The sequence below is a fragment of the Nicotiana sylvestris genome, chromosome 3, assembly GCF_000393655.2.
Source record: "Nicotiana sylvestris chromosome 3, ASM39365v2, whole genome shotgun sequence".
Lineage (NCBI taxonomy): Eukaryota > Viridiplantae > Streptophyta > Magnoliopsida > Solanales > Solanaceae > Nicotiana > Nicotiana sylvestris.
Window position 1 is genome coordinate 115,520,280 of NC_091059.1, and position 21,201 is coordinate 115,541,480.

The following is a 21,201-nucleotide window of genomic DNA, read 5'->3' on the forward strand; positions in this document are numbered from 1 at the left end:
TAATCCTTATTTCAAAACTGTCACTTTAATTGGAAAAACTCTTTAACCCACAAAATCGTAGCATAACACGTTACATTTTGTACATATCTTTTGGAGGGGTAAAAAAGGGGTGTGACAGCTCTGGCGACTCTGCTGGAGAAATTCGGCGTGAATTCGAGCTTGTACATTGGCTTTATTTGGCTTTATTAATTTTTGTTTATAACTGTGATCTATTTAGGCATAATGTGCTACTTGCTTGCTCTTTACCGCTTTAATATTGTTGAACTGTTTTATAAATTGTCTTCTTGCGCACCCCCCTCTGAGTCTTCTGAATACAACCTCGGGAATCGCGGATACGCGCCCCATTATTTGTTGAGATAAAGCCGGTGGGCCTGGGCTCCCGGTGAAGGATTATTAGTCACCCATATTTAAGAACGGGGAGGGTCCAGTAGTTAAGCCGGAGAAGTATTGCTCCCGGTACGCTACCCCTTCCCAACTCGAGTTGTTCGCTCGTTTTATGGCTAGTCTAGATACGCCTTATCCCCTAGGACTTTTGAAACATAGAAGAACAAGCCACATGACTGGTTATCCCTAGTAGGATTGTTTTGTTGCTTCATATGCACTTGACTTAGCGAAGCTCGGCACATGGTCCGAGTCCGTATAAGACAGGTATCCTTATTGAGACCATCATGTTCACTTATGTGCTACTTATTGCATCATTTGGAAGGCATGCTTGCATTTGTTGACCGGCTTTAGAAAATTAGTTGAACAAAAAAAGAAAAAAAGGAAAGAAAAGTCATTCCCCAGTTTTGTACAGGTAATTCATTTTTACCAAATAAAAAAAATAATATAAAAATGGTCTAGTCTTGGTTTGAACTACGCAGGTCCGATTCTCACAATTTTAGTGGGGTACGTAGGAAACCTTCATCAGGGTTGGCCCCCATTTTTGCAAGAGTTTTTGAAATCGGTGTGTCCATAATATTTTTCTTTTAATAAATAAAAAAAAATCGATTGTTTTGTTTTTTTTTTCTTTCTCTTTTACTTTTTCATTGTTTTGTCTTTACGTCTGATCATGTTTTTCAATACAACCTCGAAACCTTCTTCGGAGCCATCGAAGGGTTGTTTTCGTAGATATAGCTAATATTTTACCATTTTTTCCCCAATGTGGAACCATTTTTGCGGAAATTGCCTTAAAACCTTTCTCGGAAGTGCCAAAGGGCTATTTTCATACAAAATGATTACTTTGGTCGTTTTTAAGACCTTTTACCATTTCGTTTTTATTTTTGACCGTTTTGCCGGGACCGCCTTTCAACCTTCCTCGGAAGTGTCGAAGGGCTATTTTCGTAAAAATAGTCATTTTGTTTTTGTCATGTCGTCCTTTGTTCCCAGCCATTTTTGCCAATGTCAACATTACATTTTTAAGCTTTTATTTATTTTTTATCCATGTATTCAGATATTTTTATCGAGACTGCATTAGTACTTTTCTTGGAGGTGCTGAAGAGCCATTTTCATAAAAATAACCATCTTGTCCTCTTCGTCGCCTTTTATTATTTGCCCTTTGTCCAGCTATTTTTTTTCCCTCGGCGAGATACCTAAGTAATCCTTCCAGAGTCTATCCCTCTTATCATATGAAGTTTGTCCGTTGTCTTATCCAGAAGTCTGTTTGGTGTCATTTCTTCGAGTTAAGATTTGGACCCGACCTCATAATTTTATTTATATAGGTACGATATGGATTCAGTTAGTGGGAGACCTAACAAGAGGCTGAGAGATGAAGAGCACTCGCCGTTTAAGATTGTCGACAAACTGCCCAGGTTATTGAAGCGATGGTAGACCAACATGGATGGATTTGAGCAAGGAAAGATCAAAGATTATGTGAAAAACTTGGAAAACATTATGGAGATTGAGCCCAAACGAGAACTCATTGAGGCTTTGGTTTATTTTTGGGACCCGAAGAATAATGTGTTTCGTCTCAATGGGTGTGAAATGACTCCTACCTTGGAGGAATTCGCTGAATATACCGACCTGGGGCATAAGAGTCGAACAAAGAGACTTTTGGCTCCCAGGGACGTTACTGCTACCAAGTTCCTTGAGCAGATGTGGATCAGCCACACCGAGATAGCATATGTGGCGCAAGGGCAGGTCCACCTAGATTTCTTGTATGATAGGTACGGCCATGAAAGGGGGTTCTCAGAATATGGGAAGAAACTAATTAACAAACAGAACCAACACACATGGCGAGGCCATGGATGAAAAGCATTCATTGTAGCTTTCTTGGGGTGTATGGTATTCCCGAGAGAGGATCGGAAGATCAACATTCGGTTATCTGGGATAGTCACAGCGATGATGAAAAGAAATGATTCATATATTCTTCCAATGGTGTTAGCAGATACCTTTCGCGCCTTGACCAGGTGCTGGGAAGGAAAAGGTTTCTTTGAAGGTTGCAACCTCCTGCTCCAGATGTGGTTCATGGATCATCTTTTCCGTCGTCCTTATCAGGTAGACCACCGTACTTGTTGGGGTAATCATGTTCGCCAGTATAATGCTAGATTGAAGAGTGAGTCGGAGATCCGCAATTTCCCAGAAAGTGTCAATGATTGGAGAAAGTATATTCACTCCTTAACAAATGATCAGATCACATGGAATTATCCTTGGTTCACCGCGGAATATGTCATCTATAAGTCATTTTGCCATCCATTTCTGATCTTAATGGGGCTTCAAGGTTATCAGCCATATGTTTCCATTAGAGTTCTATGTTAGCTGGGTCACAAACAAATAGTTCCCCCGGTAGAGACTATGGAAAATTTTATCTGGGAAGCAACATTAGAGGATCCCATTCGTAAAGCTTATGCCCAACGTGTTTGGAATGGCACTAAGATACTCGAGCGTGGCACCATGGTGGCAGATCGAGGAAGTGGTGAGTTGAATCCTTCTTATCTTGAGTGGTTCTATAACCAAGATGCTCTCGCAGATAGACCAGGTACAGTCGTGAAGAGCACCACAGAGTGGGAGGCTGAAATTCGAAACAGAGTTGGGCTGGCTACGGAAGAGATGAAAAGGGGTTATGAATCTGACTTTGGAGCACTGCAAGAAGAGCTCAGCATCGTTAAAGTAGACAAGAATTTGTTGTATGATGCTTTTGAGAAAGAGAAAGCTCAGTGGGCACGAGAGAGGCAAGCACTCAAATCCCAAATTCGAGAGAAGAACATGGTCACAACCGCACAGCAACAAAAAGAGAGAGAAGTCCAGTTCAGGGTAGTCCGTGATCATGAGCGCATGAGTTACGCTCCACTAATCAAAGGTTTAAGGGATCAGTTAGATGGAGTTGAATCAAGCAAGGAGAGACAGATCGCGGAGTTTGAAGTAGAAAGACATCACTACTAGAGTATGATAAATCGGTTGGAGGGGGAGTTACTAGAAACTCGGCGCCAGAAAGATATGGCCTTGGACCGCGAGCGTGATATGCTGGATCTAGCTGAGACACGTGGTCAGCAAAATCAAGAGTTGCATGTGTCTCAGGAATACATTAAAGGAAAGATCCTCGAGGTAGCCACATATACCTCAAGAGAACGCAGGAGTTGCCAGGGAATGACGCCCAAGCGGTTTGCAGAAGTATCATTAAACATTGCTCGTCATATATCTGCAGACTTGGAGAGGATATACCACAACGTTGGGGGTCAGGCACAGGAACAAGAGCCTTGATTACAGTGATGTTGGTGGATTCTACTGCAAAGATCAAAGTCTTCTTTTAGTTATCAGTCCTTTTTCATTATACTTTTGTTGTTTTCGAGTCTGTAAGAGTCTTTTGGCGTTTTGAGTCTTGTTGTTTTGCCTTTTATCTTAAAAAGTCTATTTTAGTCAGGCTTGGTCTTGTTTATCTTTATGTAACTCTTGCCTTTTGAGTCTTGTATAAAAAAAAAGAATTATTTTGAAAATCAATGAAAAGATTTTTTTTTAATTCTAAAATGAACCAAAAAGATGTTTGTTTTGTAAAAAAAAAACAACTGAACTACGTAATGATCTGATTCATGCGGTGACATGATACGTAGGCAACCCACAAAAGCTTTGATCAAGTTTTTATTTTAAATGGCTCTAAAGTAAGGGATCAAATAAGGCGAGTGAAAAAAAATACGAAAAAAAGAGAAGAAGGAAATAACAGTGTCAATAAGCAACAAGCTGATAAGCCGGAATGAAACATTGAAGCCTTCCAAAATCATTTTAGAAATGGTGGCGATGTTAGGAGCATGACATATTGCGTGTAATTCATATCTATAAAATGCCTAACCCTAACACGTTTGTTGGCTCTTAATCCAGTAAGTTTAAGGTGGTTGGTTTGTGGTAAATCTGGCAGCACATCATTACTTCACAAGATCTAAGGGACTAGTAGTAATGGATAACAGTGATGAAATCAAGTTGGTCAGTGACAATCCGCAAGGTCAGTCAGTTGAGCAAGAGTCTGAGGAGATAAGAAAATTGAGACAACAACTGTCAGATGTATATCAAGCTTGGGTTTCCGGTCGACCTCCACCCCAGGGTCCCTCAGAGGGAACTTACACCATACCCCAGGCTACTCAATCACCGCTCCATGCAACGAGCGACCCCATTCTACCACCAGGGTAAGTGCCAAATTATAGCCTCCATGCTGCCCCCAATACCTCTAATATGCGACCTCCAGCCGCACCGGTCAGGAACACCCCTCTTGTCGTGTCTGGCTCACCGGTATATACAATCCCGCCACCACCTCCTGTGATGAAGCCAAATAATGAGCCACCATCTCATGCTTATGATGGACAATACTATTCTCCGAATATGGCTTTTGGGGTCTCGGCTCCATACAATCAGACTCCTCGATACGAATCACTAGTGGAAAATGAAATGCCTGCCACGACGATTGAGCCTGATGAGATGGCCAGGAAAATGAAAAGTCTTGAATAGAATATAAAGAACATACAGGGACTAGGTGGTCACAAAAGTGTTTCATTCAGTGATCTATGCATGTTCCCTCACATCCATTTTCCATGAGGGTTCAAGACCCCAAAATTTGAGAAATATGATGGACACGGCGACCCTATCGCCCACTTGAAAAGGTACTGCAACCAGCTGAGGGGTGCGGGAGGAATGGAAGAGTTGTTGATGGCTTACTTTGGGGAAAGCCTTGTGGGGGTAGCTTCCGAATGGTTCATTGACCAAGACATCTCTCACTGGCATGTTTGGGATGACATAGCCTAGGCCTTCGTCAAGCAATTCCAATACAACATTGATATTGCACCAGACCGCAATTCCCTATCCAATATGAAGAAAAAGACGACGGAAAGCTTTAGGGAGTACGCCATCAAGTGGAGGGAGCAGACGGCCAGAGTTAAGCCACCCATGGATAATCATGAGTTGATCACTGTCTTTTTGGAGGCTCAAGAGCCTGATTATTTCCAAAACATGATATCTGCAATGGGTAGGCCTTTTGCTTAAGCAATCAAGATAGGGGAAATGGTCGAAAATGGCTTAAAGACTGGCAGAATTGTAAGTCAGGCTGCTCTCAAAGCCACCACCCAAGCCATCCAAAATGGGTCGGGAAGTTTTGCAAATAGGAAAAAGGGAGATGAAGGTTCTATGATGACCTCGGGATCTAGGGAAGTTCAAAGAGGGGCATCACACCCTTATGTGCAAGTTCAGCAGGGGCGATCCTGCTACCCTCAACATTACTATCCCCCGCCAATTCCTCAATACTCTGTGGGCCCACCACTATGTATGGTGTTCAATGCTCAATCATATGCTCAGCCTCCCAATCATCAGGTACGGGCACCAGCTCCAAGGGCCCCCCGACCTCAGCAACAAAAATTTCGGGCACCCTACAATGCTCGTCCCAGGCAGGATTATGGTCGAGAGCAGAGGCCGACAGAAAAATTCACTCCATTGGCTGGATCATACTCTAGTCTATTCCAGAAGCTGAAGCAAATGGGCGTGATTGGACCCATCTCTCCCCACCATATGCATCCGAATTCACATGGATTTCAAGCAAATGCTAGATGTGAATATCATTCAGGTGCCCCAGGGCATAACACCGATGATTGTTGGACTCTGAAAGGAGCCATAGAAAGACTCATTTCTGAAAAATTAATTGTAGTAACGAATGGCGAGGACCCTCCTAATGTGACAAATAACCCGTTGCTGGAACACAACGATGTTCATTTCATGGGAATGATTGACCAAGATCAGGAATACAAGCCGGTCGGCCAAACAGAAATGACAGTGGGAGCAATTCAAGAAGGAATAAGTTTGGAAGTAAGACCAAGCCGAGATGTGTCGTTGATTGTGAAAGGCATCCCGAACTCAGAAAAGGTAACTTTATTTGTGCCCAAGGTCTCGAGGTTAGAGGTTCGCTCCAATGTTCCAAGCCCAAGGTTGTATGTCCTTGGAGGACACCCCGTTACAAGGCAGAATCGGGGCGGTGCGAATGGCATAATAGAGCCGATCATAATCAAACCTGCCATGCAACCCCCTGTGACAAACACGAAAACTGTCCCTTGGAACTATAACAAAACTGTGATGACCTACAAAGGCAAGGAAATCATAGAGGAAGTGGGGGAAACTGGAGGTTTGACTCGATCGGGGAAGTGTTATTCTCCAGAAGAGTTGATGAAGGCCAAGCAAATCAGAGGAGGCCAATTTCCAATAAAGAAGCCAGTCACTGAAGCAGAGGCAGAAGAGTTTTTGAAGAAAATGAAAGCTCAGGATTACTCAATCATTGACCAGCTAAGAAAGACTCCTGCCCAAATCTCTCTACTATCTTTGCTCATACATTCCAAAGAGCATGCTCGTGTACTAATCAAGGTCCTGAACGAGGCACATATCTCAGAAGAGACCACAGTGAATCAGTTAGAGAAGATGGCCAATAGATTTTTTGAGGTAAATAAAATCTCATTTACCGATGATGAACTTCTCGAGGAAGGAGACAGGCACAATAGGGCGTTGAACTTGATAGTAAAATGTGAGGGGCATTATGTAAAGAGAGTCATGGTTGATGGAGGCTCAAGTGTAGATGTATGCCCTCTCTCTACTTTGCAAAGCATGAAGATCAATACGGACAGAATCTGACCCAGCAATGTTCGCATCCGGGCTTTCGATGGCTCAGCGAGAGACACCATGGGGAAATCAACCTCACCATGACGATTGGGCCGGTGGACTTTGAGATTGTTTTCCAAGTAGTGGACATGGTCACTTCTTATAACTTTCTTCTTGGAAGTCCATGGATCCATACAGCCCGAGATGTGCCATCCACCTTACACCCGATGCTTAAATTCGAACATGACGGGCAAGAAATTATTGTTCACGGAGAAGACGAGCCTTCCGTTTATAAAGACCCGTTAATCCCCTGTATTGAGGCCAAGGAAGGGTCTGAGTCCATTGTATATCAGGCTTTTGAAGTGGTTGTTGTGGACCATGTCGATGAAGGAAAGCCCATTCTGTATCCTTGTCTTTCCGCCACATCTGTAATGGTGGCTATGGTTATGATGAGACAAGGTTATGAGCCAGGAAAAGGTTTGGGGCATCATTGCAAGCGATTTCAGAGCCTATTTCTTCGTTAGGAAACGAGGTACTTTTGGCTTAGGCTTCAGGCCAACACAAGCAGACAAAAACAAATCCAAACACCGCAAAAAGAGTGGATGGGTCTTGCAACAACCTATCCCTCATATTTTCTACACTTTTGTCAAGCCACGACTCCGAGAGGGTCAAAATTCCTCGGCGCATGCAAACATTGATGAAATTTTCCATGACCTCAGCGAGATGTTTTTTGAAGTGAATATGATCCAGGCTGGTGAAGGCACTAGTCGTGACGTTGTGCAACTAATTGACCCAGACACCATGCTCGCCAACTTGGAAGAAACTCCTCTCCCCACAAGGAAGGAGTCTTGTTTTGTTAATGTCGGCTTTAATAACATGACATCCATGCGGAATTCATGCCTAGATCTTGAAAAGCTGTCTAATATCGAAATAACGCATCAAGAGGTTGAATATGAGGAAGATGAGATTGTTGAGGAAATAAAAAGAGAGTTGGAACAATTTGAAAACAATCCTAAGCCAAACCTCAATGAAACTGAGACGATTAATATCGGAAGTCCTAAAGAAGTTAGAGAAATGAAGATAAACATTCACACTGAACAAAAAACCAGAGATATCTTGATTCAACTTTTATTTGAAAGATGTATTTTCTTGGTCTTACGATGATATACCGGGTTTAAGTGCTGATCTGGTGGTTCATAAGCTTCCTACGTATCCTGGTTTTCCACCAGTCCAACAAAAGCAACGAAAATTTAAAACAGACATGAGCGACAAAATCAAAGAAGAAATAATGAAGCAACTAAGCGCTAATGTGGTCAGAGCTGTCCGATACAAAACCTGGGTGGCAAATGTTGTGCCCGTGCTAAAGAAGGATGGAAAAACTAGAGTTTGTGTCGACTATAGGGACATGAACAAAGCAAGTCCAAAGGATAATTTTCCTTTGCCAAACATCCACATTCTTGTAGATAATTGCGCAAAGCATGAGATCCAATCATTTGTGGATTGCTATGCTGGGTACCACCAAATTCTAATGGATGAGGATGATGCAGAAAAGACTGCTTTCACCATGCCATAGGGTACCTATTGTTATAGGGTCATGCCATTCGGTTTAAAGAATGCAGGGGCAACTTATATGAGGGCCATGACCACCATTTTTCACGACATGATGCACAAAGAGATTGAGGTATATGTCGACGATGTCATCATAAAATCAAAGACACAAGCTGATCACGTGTGTGATTTGAAAAAGTTCTTCGAACAGCTTCGTAGGTATGACCTTAAGCTTAATCCAGCCAAGTGTGCATTTGGGGTCCCAGTTGGGAAACTCCTTGGTTTTATAGTCAGCCGGAGAGGCATCGAATTAGATCCATCTAAGATAAAGTCCATTCGAGATTTGCCACCCCCGAAGAACAAAAAAGAGGTCATGAGTTTGCTCGGGAGGTTGAACTATATCAGTAGGTTCATTGCTCAGCTCACAACCACGTGTGAGCCCATCTTTAAGTTGCTGAAAAAGGATGTCGCTATTAGATGGACGGACGATTGCCAAAAGGCCTTTGACAGGATCAAAGATTATCTGTCAAAACCCCCTGTACTGGTTCCACCTGAACCTGGTAGGCCTTTATTTTTATATCTATCAGTGATGGATAATTCCTTTGGATGCGTTCTGGGGCAACATGATGCAACAGGCAGAAAGGAACAGGCAATATATTATTTGAGCAAGAAGTTCACCGATTATGAGGTTAAGTACACCCTTTTAGAAAGGACATGTTGTGCCTTAACTTGGGTCGCTCAGAAGTTGAGACATTATCTTTTGGCCTACACTACTTACCTCATATCCAGAATGAATCCTTTGAAGTACATCTTCCAAAAGCCAATGCCCACTGACAGGCTCGCAAAATGGCAAATCCTGCTCACAGAGTTTGACATCGTCTATGTCACTCGCACCGCGATGAAAGCACAGGCTTTGGCAGATCATTTGGCAAAGAATCCAGTTGATAATGAGTACATGCCACTTAGCACATACTTCCCGGATGAAGAGGTCAACTCGATAGAGGAAGTGGTTCCAGACGATCACCCTATATGGAAAATGTATTTTGATGGGGCTGTCAATATCAAAGGAGTTGGGATCGGGGCAATCCTCATCTCACCTATTGGACACCATTACCCTGCAACGGCCCGACTTCGGTTCTTCTGTACTAATAATACGGCAGAATATGAAGCTTGTATCATGGGTTTGAAAATGGCCATCGATCTGGATGTGCATGAACTATTAGTTATGGGAGATTCTGACTTGCTTATCCGACAAGCCCAAGGCGAATGGGAGACTCGAGATATCAAACTTATTCCGTATAAACAATGTGTACGAGACTTGAGCAAAAGATTCAAATCTATCGAGTTCAGATACATTCCCCGGTTTCACAACGAGCTAGCCGATGCCTTGGCTACTCTAGCCTCGATGCTCCCTTATCCAGGCAACACCCATATTGATCCTCTAGAAATCCAAGTTCGAAATCAGCACGGTTATTGTAATACAATCGAGACAGAACCAGATGGTGAACCATGGTATCATGACATAAAACAATTCCTGAAAACAAGAGAATATCCAGAGCATGCCAAAGGAGATCAAAAAAGAAATATAAGGCGACTCGCCAGTGGTTTCTTCCTGAATGGGGAAATTCTGTACAAGAGGACCCCAGATTTAAACTTGTTGAGATGCATAGATGCTACAGAAGCAGAGCGGATCATGAGTGAAGTGCATTCAGGGGTATGCGGACCTCACATGAATGGATATGTTTTGGCGAAGAAGATTCTACAGCCAGGGTATTACTGGCTTACCATGGAGCGAGATTGCTTTAGATTTGTTCGCAAGTGTCACCAGTGCCAGATTCATGGTGTCTTGATTCACTCGCCTCCTTCGGAGTTGCATCCCATGTCCTCTCCTTGGCCTTTCGTTGCTTGGGGAATGGATGTTATTGGGCCGATCGAGCCAAAGGCTTCAAATGGGCATAGATTCATTTTGGTTGTGATTGATTACTTCACCAAGTGGGTGGAAGTCGTCACTTTCAAAGCAGTCACCAAGAAAGCAGTGGTAGACTTTGCTCACTCCAACATCATTTGTCGATTTGGTATCCCAAAGACCATTATCACTGACAATGCAGCCAATCTAAATACTCATTTGATGAAGGAGGTATGCGAACAATTTAAAATCATGCATCGCCATTCTACCCCTTACCGGCCAAAAGCCAATGGAGCAGTTGAAGCAGCAAACAAGAACATCAAGAAGATTCTTAGGAAGATGATCCAAGGTTCCAGGCAATGGCATGAAAAGTTGCCTTTTGCTCTTCTGGGATACTGTACGACTGTTCGCACATCTGTTGGCGCAACTCCGTATTTGCTTGTATACGAAACTAAAGTTGTAATACCCGCTGAAGTCAAAATTCCCTCTCTCCGAATTATTGTGAAATCAGAGATTGAAGATACTGAGTGGGTCAAGACCCGATTAGAACAACTGATGTTGATCGATGAAAAATGGCTAGCAGCAGTGTGTTTCGGCCAGTTATACCAACAAAGAATGGCACGCGCTTACAATAAGAAAGTGCGTCCAAGGCAGTTTGAGGTAGGCCAACTGATTTTGAAACGCATCCTTCCACACCAGGTAGAAGCTAAAGGAAAGTTCGCCCCGAACTGGCAAGGACCCTACATCATTAAGAAAGTGTTACCAAAAGGGGCCTTGCACTTGGTAGATGAAGAAGGACGGGTACCAGACATGACTATTAACGCAGATGCAGTCAAAAGATATTATGTCTGATATATACCCATTGTAGAATTTTCACGCATTGATTTTCTCAAATTGAAGTGGCGAAGGCTATCATTCGCTCGCTATTCCAACTAGGTGTCACCCTTTTTGTTAATCTTTTTGAGCCGTATTTGTCTTCCTTGTTTCTTACTTCTTGGAACTTGTAAAAAAAAACTCTAAAAAATTGAACTACGTCCGACCTGATTCCGAAAGGATACCTAGGCAGCCTTACCCTGGGTTCGGTCCCATCAGAACAAAAAATCCATATTCCCAATACTCCAAAACTGGGGCAGAAGTTTGTTTTATTTCACGATTTTTTTTCTCTCTGTAAAAATGATTCCAAAAGTTGTAATTCAGTTCAAGGTTCATTTCGCCTTTTTACCTTTCAAGAACTTCTGATCGATGTTTTTTAAGAATGATTGAAGTCCCCATGCCAAAGACGTTGGGAAACCTCCCTCATACAGTATCATAGTAAAAAAAAGAAAAAAAAAGAAAAAAAAAGAAAAAAAAAAAGAAATGAGAGAGTCTTATCAGTGAAAAACTGTACGAGCACTATAAGGCGATAGTGAACAGAGAAATGAGAGAGTCTTATTGGTGAAAACCCAGATGGGCACCATAAGGTGATGGTTAGTAAAGAAATGAGAGAGGTTAGTTAGCGAAAACCTGCAATGGGCGCTACTAGCCGAATAAGGGTCTTTGATTCTTCGGCATGAGCACAACCAAGACAAATTCAAGATGAACATTTGCGGCGGATTTTGAGAATTAGACAGCTCAGACAAATCAGGCATCCAGTCCAAAATGCATGTCATGATTCATTAAAGTCGGCACATACCTCCGGATAAGTCTCCTTATTCCTTTCCCCGAAAGGGACACCTTTTGTTTAAGCACAGTTCTTTTTCGCTTCTAATTATTATTCTGTTTTTACCCATAATTTTTCTTTGAGTCCCCTTCGGTCTAATCCTGCATCAAAATCGAAGCAAAGAAAGGGCTGTAAAACTGGCTACAGCTTCCCCGTAATGTCGAGCACAATTTGGGGCATATATGGCATTGACGAAGGCACGAATCCATCTCTGATCTTATCCGATAAGACAAACAAAGTGTCTAAAAAAAAGAGCTGAAAAGGTCGCCTAAGCAGGACCTGGTTTATGAGAAAAGTTGATGAGCACTACGGACACAAACTTATACTAGGTGCAAAACAACTGAGCTTGATTTTAAAGGAAAATCGTCTTGCCTTAGAGACAAGGGTAGCGGTACCATGAACATCTGGGTATGAAATAGTTGGGGGCAGCATTGTAAAGGCAAGGTCTCTAGAAAATGATGCAGAGGCAGAGCATCTCGGTACCACGCTGACTGAATCGATTTTTCGACAGCAGTGGTAGTGAATCAAGCTACTCAGGGCATCAAGGCCACAAACCAACCACCACTTTGAAAACTCATAAATTTTTCTTCGCTTGAAGCAGGAACAAAGCGGTGTAGAATGTCGATCCAAAATGAACGAATGTCACCAAACGTAAGCTCCTTAAAATCTCCATTTTTCTTTTATTTTCAGCATGCATCACTATTGGTCACACCTCCCATTTTCGTAGCTTAACTCAGGTAGAACCTTTTTCGCCTAAGGGGATCCAGCTCATAGTTCCGGGTAGAAGTACTCTTCGCTCAGGTTGATTTTACGTAGCTCAACCCAGGTAGAACCTTTTTCGCCTAGGGGGATCCAGCTCATAGTTCCGGGTAGAAGTACTCTTCGCTCAGGTTGTTTTACGTAGCTCAACCCAGGTAGAACCTTTTCGCCTAGGGGATCCAGCTCATAGTTCCGGGTAGAAGTACTCTTCGCTCAGGTTGTTTTACATTAGCTTAACCCAGGTAGAACCTTTTCGCCTAGGGGGATCCAGCTCATAGTTCCGGGTAGAAGTACTCTTCGCTCAGGTTGTTTTACGTAGCTCAACCCAGGTAGAACCTTTTTCGCCTAGGGGGATCCAGCTCATAGTTCCGGGTAGAAGTACTCTTCGCTCAGGTTGTTTTACGTAGCTCAACCCAGGTAGAACCTTTTCGCCTAGGGGGATCCAACTCATAGTTTCCGGGTAGAAGTACTCTTCGCTCAGGGTATTTTACATAGTTTAACTCAGGTAGAACCGTTTCGCCTAGAGGGATTCAACACTTTATCAATAATACATGGTGCTAACACCCGATTCTATTTCCTTCCAGTAAGAGAGGGTACCAGCCCCTGATTACGTTTCCTTTCAGTAGTACAGGGTACCGATCCCTGGTTAAACTATCATTCGTTACCAAATTTTATCTCTTTTAGCTAGTTTATACTACTATTTCTGTTTGCCTTTTCAATAAATTAGATAATTTACAGATTTGTCTAATAACTCACAAAATTTTCCTAGTGTCAGACTGGGGCAGAAAAATTTTGTTCGTTTTTGTTTGTCTTTGATGGCTTTGCAGGCTCTGCCATATAGCTCAAGTGATGATTAAAGCTTGCAGTTTCAGTTTTCTCATCAGAAGAAAGAAATCCTTCGATCACAAGATAGTCGGAGTTTAGCTTTGATAATGTATCAGCAGCCCAGCTTCTCGAGATTCATCTTCTCAAATTTTGATCCAGAAAGCAAGCCATCAAGATTGAGTCATAATCTTTTCTTCAAAGAGCATCAAGATCCAATCTACGGTCAACACATGCGAGCAAGTCAAGAATCAAGATTTGACTTCAGAAGACACATGGATAGGAATTTTGTATAGAAATTTGTACTCTTAGTTTGCAGACATATATAATGCCCTTCTCTTTTTCTTTTGATGTAAGAAGCGAGTAACCGCAACACCAACAGCGACAACAACAGCAGCAACAGTCTTAACTCTAGTGTCCGGTAGTCCCAGCTACCAAATTTTCCCAGAACTACACTGACTTGATTCCTTTATAGCCAAGGATATGTAGGCAACCTCGGAAGCAAGGTTCGGTCACCTTTTTTCAAAAATTGCTTCCATTGGAGTGATATGTGAGCAAAAATTAGCTATGGTATTCACTTTTCTTTGCACGAAAACTCTTCACGTTCTCGAGCAAAGAGGGGCAACTGTAAATGCCTAATTTTTTCCTTGTATATATATATATATATATATATATATATATATATATATATATATATATATATATATATGTGTGTGTGTATGTGTGTGTGTGTATTAGTTCTTATTTGTGTATGTATAGGTTTTAAGAGTTGAGTAATTGTTTGATAAATGGGGTAGGGATTGGGCTAGTGTAATTTAATTAAAATTGTGCCAAAATTGGCCCAAAATTTGAGCCCAAAGAGCCCAAATCCGGTCCAAAATGGGGCTGCCAAGAAGAGCTTAAAACGACGTAGTTTGGTCTTGAAACTACGTCGTTTTGGTTAAGTAACAAGATTCAATCTCATCCACCCATCTTGATTTAATCCAACGGTCCTAGTTTGATCTTCATCCTAGGTATTTAAAGCCCAAAATCCCCAAAAATTTGCCCCATTTCCCCCTTATTTCCTCTCTCTTCTTTCCCTCTCCTTCTTCTCTCTTCTCTCTCTCTTCACTCTCTCTACACGACCCCATCTCCGCCCACCGCCGCCGGCCGGAAATCGCCGCCGCCGGCGGACCACCTCCAAACACCTCCAAATTCACACCATGTAATCTCCACAACTTCTTTTTTCCATATCTCCAAACCAAATCCTTCAAAAATCCCTCAAACTCCTTGAATCTTAGATCTTGGAAACTTTCCCGTCACTTTTTTGCCCAAATCCTTGAAGCTCCAACCACTACCACCCCATAATACCTACATCAATGGATAGAGCTCCTCAAGACCTAGCTACTGATGCCAATTTCACCCTGAAAATCCAGCGACCAAAATTCGACCAAATTCCGGCGACCTCCCCGAACACCCTCTTTTGGCATACCACCATTTTTTCGGCCACTTGAATTGTAAAATGGTAAAAATCCTATTCTTTTTCATGGCTGATTTTTTATTTTTATTTTTAATTTTCAGATTTTATTTTGGTCTATTATCAATTATTTTAGCATTAGTTTTTGAAGTTTGAAATGTTCAATTTTCTGTTTTTGCACTTGTTGAAGTAGTAAAATAGTTTTGTATTAATAAAAGTGAGGTAGTGCAGAATACTTAAGAGTATATGGTACTTGTTTGGTTGTTTATTTACTGCTTCAAGACTCTTTGAGTACAATACTCAAAAGTCAAATTGTTTGGTAAGAAAATGTAGACTTTTGGACAGTGTTTGAATAAAAGTTTGTCTTTGAATAGTGGAGAACGAATTTTGTTTGAAATACTTGACAAGATTTGAACCAGAAAGTCTAGCCTTTTGAATTTAAGAGCAGATTTTGTAGAAGATCTGTCAAAAAAATTGATTTTTAATTTTTTAAAATAGCTGGTTGTTTTGATATATAAGGAGGACTCAATCACACTTCCAGGGAGAGGGAATAATTGCTTTGAACATACAAAAACATAAAAAAAATCAGCAGTTGAACACATGAAAAGTGAGCTGAAATGGTGAGCTTTGGGAGTGAATCTTAGAGTGCAAACTTTTAGAAAAGTATAAGTCCTCTTTAGAGTTCGTTTCTGGGTTTCCTCTCTAAGTTTTCGGGTTGTTTTAACACGGATTTGCTGCTGGTTTTGCTGCTGTTTTGCTGCTGTTTTTATGCTGCTTTAGTTGTTGAACTACTGTTTATTCTTTTGCTATCCAAGTAATCCTTTAAGACTCGTAACGTACGTATTTTCAGCAATGGGAACAACTTGAACATACTGCACCATTTAAATGTGTTTGATATGATGAATAATTTGACAACAAAAGAGCTTGTATGTTATTGTTATGTATCAAGCATGTGATAATGTGAATATAGTCCTTCATAACACCTGAATATTGAATTGCAAGTTTTTTGAATGTGATATCTAACTATGCCATGAATGACTTTAGATGTATAACACATAGCATGAGTTCGTTTTAGTTGCTGAAATTTCACTGCCAACATATGCTTCTAGGAATGTTATGATAATTTTTTTTAATCTGGCCATTTTTTCAGATTTGCAAAAGTGGCTATTTTTATAAAGTGTGCGTTTATACAATTGTGACTATGTAATTAATGGTCATAAATGCAAACTAAGTAAAGGACCAAGATTGTATCAACTTTGGGCCTTTTTGAACCAAAAAATAAAAGTTGGCCCATTTACTTTTAAACATCAAAATTACCCCCTTTTCTTCTATATAGCATTGGGCCAATGAAAATCCATTTCTTGGCCCATTTTAATAATAAATTCCAGCAGCCCAAGAGCTCTTTACAAGCTGGCTCATTTTTTTTAACAAGTTGGCTCATTTCTTTTAAAATAGATTAAGTTGGTCCAACTTTTATTTGCTTAATTTTTCCCAACTATAAAGCTAGAAAAATAGTAATAATATCAGATTTTTCTACTATTTTTAATTAACTCATTTCCTTTTTAAACGCTAGGCAATTAGTAGGGGCGCTTTAACTCACGAAATCACTTGTGTAGCGTGATGTTTGAATATTCGATAAATTAATTTAATAATCTCATACCATGCCCATTAATTTTAGTTAATTCTTAATTTAGTATTTTTTTTTTGTTAAGATCGCAAATTCGCTTGCGTAGCGCGATAGTTGATTTTTTATTTTATTTTCAAAACAAATCTCTTCAAATGTAGTAATTTTTCCAGACGTAAATAACATGCTAACAATCGTTTGTCATGACTGCGGATTCGCTTGCGTAGCGCCGTTATGACTAAATAATAAATTTCGTCGATTATGCACTCGCTTGCGTAGTGTGGTTATGACATCTTCTTATTAAAAAATATTCTTTAAGTTTTCTAATAATCAAGAGATAAAAGTGGATAGGTAAAAATATGAAAAATAATATAAATCACAGTTTATCCAAAATTAATTTAAGCCAAATGTAGTCAATAAAGCGACCGTGCTAGAACCACGGGACTCGGGGAATGCCTTACACCTTCTCCTCGGTCAACAGAATTCCTTATCCGGACTTTGTTTTCGCAGACCAATAATAAAAGAGTCAAACATTCCTTTGACTAGGGATTCAAATAAAAGGTGACTTGGAACACCAACAAATCAATTCCAAGTGGCGACTCTGAATAACAAAAATAATCCCTATTTCAAAACTGTCACTTTAATTGGAAAAACTCTTTAACCCACAAATTCGTAGCATAACACGTTACATTTTTTACATATCTTTTGGAGGGGTAAAAAAGGGGTGTGACAGTGTCGAACCCCAGCGGATTCTCCGTGGAGTGGAACTTTGCTCGTAAGTGCTTCTCCCACATGGCTGTTTGTCGTTTCTTTTTGGCGATGTGATCGTTCTCCTCTTTTCTCTTTTTTTTCGTAGCCGAAAGGGACCCTCCTTCGATAGTCACCGACATTCGTGACTGGGTGAGTTAGATTTTGCCTCATACGGTGGGGATTCGTGAGTGGTCATAGTTTAATGAGAGGTTTGGGCGCAGACCTGCGCCGGTGAGTCATTTTGCTTTGATCTTAGCAATTTTGACCCTTGCATCGTCCTTTCTTTCCTTCCCTTTTTACTTGTCTTTCTTTGTTGGTAGGTCGAAGGGCTTCGAGGAGGGCGAGGGATCCTACTCCTGCTTTTCGCCAGTCAAGTTCTTCGACCGGTCCTATACTTTCCGTGGCTGCAAGCGAGCCTGCTCAGACCGCTATTACCCCTTGGACCCCGGCCTCGCATGGGCCTAGCCGCCAAACTGCTGCCCTGTTAGCGGAGGTTCCGGCTTCTACAGTGTTTCATTTGGTGGACGAGTCACACCAGGGCGAAGACGAAGAGGCTCCGCTGAAAAGGTGAAGGATAAAGGTTGATGGAAGAGCGATCGAGGATGAGGAGCCTGTGGGGGTGAACCCGAGTTGACCAAGGCCAAGCCGGGGGGTGGTACGACTTTGGATGCAGAGATCATGCCTCATTCGGATGTAGAGATCACCTCTATGGAAGAAGGGGAGCGACCAGAGGCGGCTGTGATCATTTCGAGGAGTGACCCATCAATGTCAGGGAAGGCCAACGTTCCCTCTTCGGCTGAGGAGAGGGCAAAAAAACTGGTCGTAGATGACTACGAATTCGGCTCTGATGTAGATCCTGAGGAGGTGAGAATAGATGGATCTTCTCACTCGATCGTAATCCCTTTGGACTGCGACTTGTTCGAGGATAGGGTGAGCATGGTCCCTTCCATTGCCTGACTTTGCTCTATCGCCGAGAACATAACTCTTGAGGCACTCAAGGATTCCAACATGTCACTAGGTATATCTGGGATGGCTCTGAGGGTGAGTTTCCTTCCTTATTATTTCTGCATTTCGCGTCCTTTTCCTCTTTCTATCTTTACTGATTTTTGGCTCTTTCTTTATCTTTTTCCTCTCCCTTCTTTTTTTTAGACTTTAATTTTGGAGATCGAGAGCGCCCGTCTCGAGGAAAAGCAGAAGGTTGTTTTTCAGAAAATGGTTTCGAAGTACCTCCGGTATCGTGATAAGTACCGCGAGATACGTGTGTGGTTCAGAGCATGCAGCAACCTCCAATCTCTTAGGGAGGAGTTGGACCAGAATGACGAGGAGCTTGTGCGAACTATTGACAGATGCAGTGAGCTCGAGGGGTTGCTTTGGGACAAAGATGATGATCTCGAAGTGAGAAATGGAGTCATGATCGAGTGCATCGATCTTCAAGCGCAGGTGGCATCTCTGCGAGCCGAGTTGAGAAAAGCTCAATTAGAGTTGCTGTCTTGAGTGGTGAGTTAACTGAGAAAGCGGTAGAGTTGGAGGGGACCAAGGAGGCCCGGGTAGCGGAATTGGCAAAGGAAGCGGCATTAGAGGACTCTATCCACGTCCTCAGGTTTGAACGTGCAACTGATGCGAATTGGTGGGCTTGAGAAAGAGGTCTCGATCCTAAGTGAGCAAGTTGTTGTTCTTGAGGCTGAGAAGGCACGGTTGTTGGCTCGACCTTCTTCCTCTCATGTTTCCGCTCCCCGGTGTTCCTCGTGATTTATACGAGATTTGGATCCATGATATATATAGGAACTTGATGACGGAGGGGAAGGTTCCTGAGGCCGACTTCGAAGATGCTCGTGATAAAGCACGTGATGCCAGGCTTGCTTGTGGTAATGACCACGCTACGCCGAGGACCGGCGATGATGAAGAAGACTTGGAAGGCTTGCATCTGATGCTTGGTATGATGATGAGTATGTTGAGGGCGCGGGTGATAGCGGAGATAGTGCTGCTGGACCGGGCAGTGAATGTGGCGATGGCGCAGGCAGAGATGATGTAGTGTTGATACATATGTGCTTAGTTTTTGTTCTTTTTTTTTGGTGGGGGCGTCTTTCTGGACCTTTGTAAGATATTTTATTTTTGGAATGGAATGACTATGACTTTTTGCTGTATGTTCTTGGCCCTTTTTGCCTTTCTTCGAATGTTTTTCTTTGTAAAAGCTCTTGACTCTTAGTTCATTCGAACGAGGTCGAATGCTAGTTGATTCGAACAAGGTCGAATGTTAATCAATTCGAACGAAGTCAAATTTTAATCAATTCGAAAGAGGTCGAATGTGAGTCCATTCTAGCAAGGTCAAATATTGATTCTTAGTTAATTCGAACAAAGTCGATGTTAATTAATTCGAACGAGGTTGAATGTGAGTCGATTAGAGCGAGGTTGAATGTTGACTCTTAGTTTATTCGAACGAGGTCGAATGCTAATCAATTCGAACGAGGTCATATGTGCGTCGATTCGAGCGAGGTCGAATATTGACTCTTAGTTAATTCGAATGAGGTTGAATGTTAATCAATTCAGGTCAAATGTGAGTCGATTCAAGCGAGGTCGAATGTTGACTTTTAGTTGATCAAATGAGGTCGAATGTTAATTCGAACGAAGTCGAATGCTAGTTGATTCGAACAAGGTCGAATGTTAATCAATTCGAACGAAGTCGAATGTTAGTTCATTCGAATGAGGTCGAATGTTAATCAGCTCGAACGAGGTGAATGTGAGTCGATTCGAGCGAGGTCAAATGTTGACTCTTAGTTTGGCGTAATGTATAAACTTGGTAGAGAAATGAGAAACTCATGTGTTTGTGTATTTTGCTTTGTTTATACATTCATTGGAGAAGTTTACATGTTCTTGCTCTGTTCATGCATACATTGGAGAAGTCTCAGTCTATCTAGTCCCTTCATTGGTCGATCTGGAAAAGTAGTTGAGAGGTCGAGCGATGAACTTATACTTTAACTTCGAAACGCTCTCTTCGTAGCCTCGTTAAAAACCTCCCCAAGAAAACCCAATTGTGACAAAACTCGGGTGAGGGAAAAAGAGTACGACTCGGGAGACGTCCATCCTTAGAAGTTGAAGTATTTGAGGTGGGCGACGTTCAGTTTATTTGGTAGTAGTTTTCCCTCCATTGTTTCTAGCAGGAATGACCTTTTGCTTACCACCGTCGTAATTTTGTATGGGCCGTCCCAATTAGTTCCTAGTTTGCCTTCATGTGGGTCCTTGCTTGCTTGTGTTTTGGCTTTGAGTACATAGTCCCCGACTTTGAGTGGCCTGACCTTGGCTTTTTTGTTGTAGTAATGTTCTGCCTGTTGTTTTTGAGCTACCATTCTTATGTAGGCCATGTCTCTCCGCTCTTCGGCTTCGTCGAGGTCTTGCCTTCTATTTTCAATCGTTGCTTGGCCCGCTCTCATTTGAATACTTTAGACTTGGTTCACCGACTTTGACCGGTATTACTGCATCAGTCCCATAGACTAGTGAATATGGTGTTTCTCCTGTGCTTGTTTTCAGCGTCGTGCGGTATGCCCATAGCACTTTCGGTAGTAATTCCGGCCACAGTCCCGTGAAATTCTCGAGCTTCTTTTTCA

At 41.9% G+C, this 21,201-nt stretch overlaps 1 protein-coding gene across 1 annotated transcript; it reads left to right on the forward strand.

Moving 5' to 3' along the window:
* The first annotated feature begins 5,460 nt into the window (after window positions 1-5,460).
* LOC138887878 (uncharacterized) lies at window positions 5,461-7,068 on the forward strand. Its single transcript, XM_070169668.1, has one exon. It carries the CDS (start codon window positions 5,461-5,463, stop codon window positions 7,066-7,068), a length of 1,608 nt encoding a protein of 535 aa, XP_070025769.1.
* The last annotated feature ends 14,133 nt before the right edge of the window (window positions 7,069-21,201 follow it).

Excerpts from the sequence above, each read along its gene's own strand:
- LOC138887878 (XM_070169668.1), top strand. The coding sequence starts at position 5,461 with ATGGTCGAAAATGGCTTAAAGACTGGCAGAATTGTAAGTCAGGCTGCT.